The 7,251-nt window shown below is 38.9% G+C and overlaps 1 protein-coding gene across 1 annotated transcript; it reads left to right on the forward strand.

The window, feature by feature from the left end:
* On the forward strand, positions 1-6,637 carry Jon74E (Jonah 74E). The gene is made up of 3 exons (XM_073982460.1): positions 1-290; positions 5,999-6,264; positions 6,321-6,637. The coding sequence occupies exons 1-3, from the start codon at positions 1-3 to the stop codon at positions 6,635-6,637; spliced, it is 873 nt and encodes a 290-aa protein (XP_073838561.1).
* Positions 6,638-7,251: the final 614 nt, after the last annotated feature.

The raw sequence follows: 7,251 nt of genomic DNA on the forward strand, positions 1-7,251 counted from the left end.
ATGTTTAAATTACGCATCTTGCTGATAATTGGATTATATTATTTCTCCACCACCCATGGATATCCACTTGAGGTGTTAGACGACACTTCTGAAGGGGAAGGGCTACAAATTACCGGTCGCATTGCTGGTGGTCATTTAGCCGAAGAAAATCAATTCCCTTATCAGGCTGGATTAAACATCGAAACTTCACCGGGAAAATTTACTTGGTGTGGTGGTAGTTTGATCTCTAATCAATGGATATTAACCGCTGCTCATTGTGTCGAAAGGTATGTTGGATCTATTCTAGAGGTGTGTTCAATATCTCGGAAGGTTGATAGAAACGTTCAATTTGGTTGTTGTTAGCAAAACGATATTCTTAGCTCATGAAATATTAATAAAAACAAACATTGAAAGACCCGGCGGCCTGATATTGCCTCGATGTGCAAATTACAGCTAATTCGGTTGGAAATTTGAGTAAAATCTTTTTATAACTAAAACCGCTAGATACTATTTTATAGGCGGTTATACTACAATATGGACCAATAAGAACCAGGGATGCCAACTGTTCCGAGGTAAAAATCGCTACAGCCACATACGCACCAAAGGTCTGTAGCGATTTTTACCTTAAAACAGATGACATTCCTGCTTAAACAGCGGTTTTTGTACGTCAAAAATCACCACAAGTAGCGGGAAAACCACCAAGTTGGCACCCCTGATAAGAACAATATTTTAAAAATGAGATTTCCAGTCCACAGGTAACTCTAAAAGCTGAATTAGAAAACCCTCGTAAAAATAGCTTCTCTGTCAAAAACTTTTGGTGCAGATTTCGAACAGTTGTTTGAACTTTTGTGAAGGAAGTACTGGAAGGACTGAACCGATAATTGAGCATCGGATTTATATGTATATATGTATGTACGTTTCAAAGAGCTATTACCAAATCGGAGTAATCGTGCGCACTAGCATTTTAGCTTTTTACCAGCTTTATAATAGTATGGATTTGTAAAAAAATAGGCCGTAATAATAGCGGCCGCGATGACCTGCTCTGCAAACTTCAAAACGATCCGAAGACATGTCCATAAACTGAACTTTTGTGAGATTTTTTTTTTAAATTTTTTGTGGGAGGTATCCGAAGAAGTGGCTCGAAATATTATATTAAGTTTGTACCAAATCATTTTTATCTTCGATATTTAAAGTACGTACCATTTTATAAAACCAGTTTTAACTCCTTTCAGAAAAGGTCTACAGAAGGACCCTTTATTTGAGAAGGGGTCTATAGAAGCACCGTTTCTTCCAGAAAGGATCTATAGAGCACCTCTGAATAAGGGGTCTATAGAAGCATCTTTTGTTTCAGAAGGCGTCTATAGAAGCACCTTTTCTTTAAGAAGGGGTCTGTAGAAACATCGTTTCTTTTAGAAGGGGTCTATAGAAGCATCTTTTGTTTCAGAAGGGGTCTATACAAACGTCCTTTCTTTTAGAAGGGGTCTTTAGAAGTATCGTTTCTTTCTTTCAGAAGGGGTCTATAGAAGCACCTTTTGTTTCAGAAGGGGTCTATAGAAACGTCCTTTCTTTCAGAAGGGGTCTACAGATGCATCATTTCTTTCAGAAAGGGTCTGTAGAAGCATATTTTCTTTAAGAAGGGGTCGATAGAAGCATCCTTTCTTTCAGAACGGGTCTATAGAAGCATCCTTTCTTTCAGGAGGGGTCTATAGAAGGGGTCTGTAGAAGCATCCTTTCTATCAGAAGAGGGCTGTAGAAGCAGGGGTCTATTGAAAGGGTCTGTAGAAGCATACTTTCTTTCAGAAGAGGCCTATAGAAGCATCCTTTCTTTCAGGAGGGGTCTATAGAACCAACCTTTCTTTCAGAAGAGGTCTATAGAAGCATCATTTCTTTTAGAAGAGGTCTACAGAATCATCCTTTCTTTTCGAAGGGGTCTATAGAAGCATTTTTCCTTTCAGAAGGGGTCTGTAGAAGCATCCTTTCTTTCAGGAGGGGCCCATAGAAGCATCCTTTCTTTCTGTTGGGGTCTATAGAAGCATCTTGTCTTTCAGAAGGGGTCTATAGTAGCATCGTTTCTTTCTGAAGGGGTTTATAGAAGCATCCTTTCTTTCAGGAAGGGCCTATAGAAGCAACCTTTCTTTCAGAAGGGGTCTATAGAAGCATCCTTTCTTTCAGAAAGGTTCTATAGAAGCATCTTTTGTTTCAGAAGGGGTCTATAGAAGCATCTTTTCTTTCAGGAGGGGCCTATAGAAGCATCCTTTCTTTCAGAAGGGGTCTATAGAAGCATCCTTTCTATCAGAAGGGGTCTATAGAAGCATCGTTTCTTTCAGAAGGGGTCTGTAGAAGCATCGTTTCTTTCAGAAGGGGTCTGTAGAAGCATCACTTCTTTCAGAAGGGGTCTATAGAAGCATCATTTCTTTCAGAAGGGGTCGATAGATGCATCCTTTCTTTCTGAAGGGTCTGTAGAAGCATCGTGTCTTTAAGAGGGGTCTGTAGAAGCATCGTTTCTTTCAGAAGGGGTCGATAGAAGCATCCTCTCTTTCTGTAGGGGTCTATAGAAGCATATTTTCTTTCTGAAGGGGTCTGTAGAAGCATCCTTTCTTTCAGAAGAGGTCTATAGAAGCATCCTTTCTTTCAGAAGAGTCTGTAGAAGCATCATTTCTTCCAGAAGGGGTCTATAGAAGCATACATTCTTTCAGAAAGGGTCTGTAGAAGCATCCTTTCTTTCAGAAGAGGTTTATAGAAGCATCCTTTCTTTCTGAAGGGGTGTATAGAAGCATCTTATGTTTCAGAAGGGGTCTACAGAAGCATCCTTTCTTTCAGAAGGGGTCTATAGAAGCATCCTTTCTTTCAGAAGGGGTTTATAGAAGCATCGTTTCTTTCAGAAGGGGTCTAAAGAAGATTCTTTTCTTTCAGAAGAGGTCAATAGAAGAATCCTTTCTCTAAGAAAGGGGCTATAGAAGCATATTTTACTTCAGAAGGGGTCTTTAGAAGCATCCTTTCTTTCAGAAGAGGTCTATAGAAGCATCCTTTCTTTCAGGAGGGGCCTATAGAAACATCCTTTCTTTCAGAAGGTGTCTATAGAAACATCCTTTCTTTTAGAATGGGTCTATAGAAGCACCCTTTCTTTTAGAATGGGTCTATAGAAGCACCCTTTCTTTCAGAATGGGTCTATAGAAGCATCGTTTCTTTAAGAAGAGTCTGTAGAAGCATTGTTTCTTTTAGAAGGGGTCTATAGAAGCATCCCTTCTTTCAGGAGGGGCCTATAGAAGCATCCTTTCTTTCAGAAGGGGTCTATAGTAGCATAGTTTCTTTCAGAAGGGGTCTATAGAAGAATCGTTTCTTTAAGAAGGGCCTGAAGAATCATTGTTTCTTTCAGAAAGGGTCTATAGAAGCATCTTTTCTTTCAGAAGGGGTCTATTGAAGCATCCTTTCTTTCAAAAGGGGTCTATAGTAGCATCGTTTCTTCCCGAAGGGGTCTATAGAAGCATCATTACTTTCCGAAGGGGTCTATAGAAGCATCGTTACTTTAATAAGGGGTCTATAGAAGCATCTTTTCTATTTGAAGGAGTCTATAGAAGCATCCATCCTTTCATTACTTTCCGAAGGGGTCTATAGAAGCATCGTTACTTTAATAAGGGGTCTATAGAAGCATCTTTTCTTTTTGAAGGAGTCTATAGAAGCATCCATCCTTTCTGAAGGGGTTTATATAAACATCGTGTCTTTCAGAACGGGTCTATAGAAGCATCGTTTCTTTCAGAAAGGGTCTATAGAAGCATCTTTTGTTTAAGAAGGGGTCTATAGAAGCATCTTTTCTTTCAGAAGGGGTCTATAGAAGCATCATTTCTTTCAGAAGGGGTCTATAAAAGCATTCTTTCTTTTAGAAGGTGTTTTTTGGAGCATAGTTTCTTTCAGAATGGGTCTATAGAAGCATCCTGTCTTTCAGAATAGGTCTATTGAAGCATCATTTTTTCCAGAAAGGGTATATAGAAGCATCTTTTTTCAGAAGGGGTCTATAGAAGCATCTTTTCTTTCAGAAGGGGTCGATAGAAGCAACCATTCTTTCAGAGGCTGTCTATAGAAACATCCTTTCTTTCGGAAGGGGTGTATAGAATCATATTTTCTTTCCGAAGGGGTCCATGCAAGCATCCTTTCTTTCGGAAGGGGTCTATAGAAGCTTTTTTTGTTTCCTAAGAAGCATCGTTTCTTTCAGAAAGGGTCTACAGAAGCACATTGTCTTTCAGGAGGGGTCCTTTCTTTCAGAAGAGGTCTACAGAATCATCCTTTCTTTCCGAAGGGGTCTATAGAAGCATCCCTTCTTTCTGAAAAGGTCTATAGAAACATCCTTTCTTTCGGGAGGGGTTTATAGAAGCATCCTTTCTTTCAGAAGGGGTCTATAGAAGCATCCCTTCTTTCAGAAAAGGTCTATAGAAACATCCTTTCTTTCGGGAGGGGTTTATAGATGCATCGTTTCTTTCAGAAGATGTCTATAGAAGCATATTTTCTTTAAGAAGGGGTCTATAGAAGTATCCTTTCTTTCAGAAAGGGTATATAGAAGCACCAGTCGAAACAGTGCAATGTTTTTTGCGGGCCTTTACTGCAGACTCTACAGATGTTTTGTGCGGTTTCATCAATCCTTGCCCTATATGAAATTTAGACGGCTACACCACCCTGAACGTAAAGTGGCCAAAACTACACTGGTTTGTCGAGGCAGCTGACGTTCTGCAGTAACCATAGATGGAGAACCGCATTCATGAGATAGTTTTTTATGACGTCGCTAACTGCAGAGGGTGCCGCCTCATGCAACTACTGATTTAGGGGTTCTCTCGAAAGTACTGCAACCAGAACAGTCCATTGTGTTGCCGTGCAGGAAGAATCTTGTCTCATCATGTATGTATGTACGATCGATCAAATAGGAGTAAAGACTTTCACAAATTATATTAGGGAAGATACTCGACGCCAAGATCGTATAATCATCCGCATACGCAACGACTTCAATGCCGTCAGATTAGAGGAAAAGTGGAGATTAAACAGTTCCGTCTTGAGGGACTGCCTGTTTCACTCTGGTGCCCACGCATATAGTTCATTATCCAACGTTTCAAATTTGGACGGAGGGTAGTCAGTTCGATGTCCTCAAACAGCGTGAAGTGCATGACAGTATCAAAGACTTTTAATAAGTAGATAACCACCAATACTGTTTTATCGCACAACTTGTTCTGGTTGAGTCCTCGTCTAATATGTATGTGTGGAAATGACGTGCAGCGCCATTTGTTAGAGTAGATGAGTAGATGAACTATGACACTCTCCGCCAATTTCGTGTAGGGATGTCCTTATCAACCGTGCAATACGTAGAACTATCAATAAACTCAATTCCACCCCTCTGGGCATTACCTAAGAACGAATGCCATAAATCATAATGATCACAAAGTGGGGGATAATGTCTCCGCTGATCGTAATGCTGTTGTAGTCTCGTTCCGGATCAATGTGGTGTCAAAGAACACATGATGTGTAACTATTTTGATTGTTTTTGGGCTTTTGTGAAGGAGGTAACCGAAGTATATGTCCGAAAGATTCAGCCAAATGGGATACTCATTTCGTAAGTTATCGCGATAATTAGACATTCAGTTTTTAGAAGGATAACCATCCGTGAAAATATTCAGCAATCCTCGAACAAACCTTAAACTGCATTTAAGCTTAAATATTAAACTTTTGTGAGGAAAGTTCTGATATAAGTTGTTCGATATATACCTTTGTGTACTTCTTGTACTTGGTCGGAAGAAATATTACGGATTGCAATGTTGTGACCAAATCGGATTCTGAGTAATTTATCGTCCTCATCAGTCATTTAGTTGTTGCTGGGAGGGGTTTTAAGAGTTTATGGTCCATTATTTCAGGATGTATTCCTTAACTATGCTCGAACAGCCCTTCTTACTGCACATAATTATTTTGATTTTTGATAGGGGAGTAGGCCCATATTTTAAAGAGTTTTACTTTTGATTAATGAATTTTTCTATTTTTTCAGCACTACGGCTGGTGTTATTGTATACCTTGGTTCTGTACATCGCTTACAGCCCAAGCAAACATATCGTGTGGCCTTAAATGATATTCATATTCATGAAAATTACAAATCGGCATCATTGGAGAATGATATAGCCCTATTACGTTTACCTGCAAGAGTGACCTTGAGTGATGCCATACATCCCATCACCTTACCCAAACTATTTGCATTGCATTCCGAATATGAATATCGGGAGGCCATTGCATCGGGTTGGGGTCGTGAAAATGATGGTAAGATTAAAAAAGCAAAACGAATAAAATGAGTGTTGATGATTGCTTCCTTTTAGTATCCTCCAATATATCCTCCCATTTGAAATATGTCATACGTTACACCCTCACCAATGCCGAGTGTCAATTTGTTTATGGCAATTCGGTGCGTTCGAGTAATATCTGCATAGATACTACCGGAGGTCATTCGACATGCAGTGGTGATTCTGGCGGCCCTTTGGTTATCCACGACGATGGAGTTGGTGGCTTCATGCAAATTGGTCTCACCTCATTTGGAAAATCCTCTGGCTGCACCAAGGAATATCCGGCTGTATTTACGCGTCTAACATCTTATTTGGAATGGATTTACATGACATCGGGTGTGGCAAATTTTTAATTTGAAATTAGAAAAAAAATGATTAAAAATAATGATTTAAGGCATATTGTTTGGAAAATTTCTGGTAAATTTAAAAAAAAAGATTTGATATCTTGTAATGTATATTTTTGTTGATGCCCCGGGTGGGCTTTATATTTAGAAAAAGCTGTCCCCTAAAATAATCTCAATTTTTTGTTATGAAGACTTTGTTTAAGCGAACAGCAAATATCTCAATTTCTTTATTAAATTTCTCTTCAATTTTGTAAATTGTTTTAACAAAAGTGCAGGTCACTTAAACATTTTTTGATAAAATGTAAAATTTATATTTGTTGCAATGATTTCGTTCTAAAAAAATATTAATAATAAAAACTAATTTGGAAATGTAATAAATGTGTTTAATCAGCTATGTTAACAGTTTTCGGGATTTTGCTCCACTTAATCTCTCCATCGACTTGCTTGTCTTCCCCCTCTGCATGTGTCGTCATAGACTTCATATCCAGTCATATTTTGGCTGGAACACATTCATCAATACTTAACACTTGACGTCTATTTTGTATCTACCATCAGCCTTGACGCTATCGAGGGTATGTACCAATTAATGGTTTTGAACGACATGAAAGTTTAGATGAAATCCC

Source organism: Musca autumnalis, unplaced genomic scaffold, assembly GCF_047663935.1.
Source record: "Musca autumnalis isolate F117 unplaced genomic scaffold, ASM4766393v1 scaffold_4, whole genome shotgun sequence".
Lineage (NCBI taxonomy): Eukaryota > Metazoa > Arthropoda > Insecta > Diptera > Muscidae > Musca > Musca autumnalis.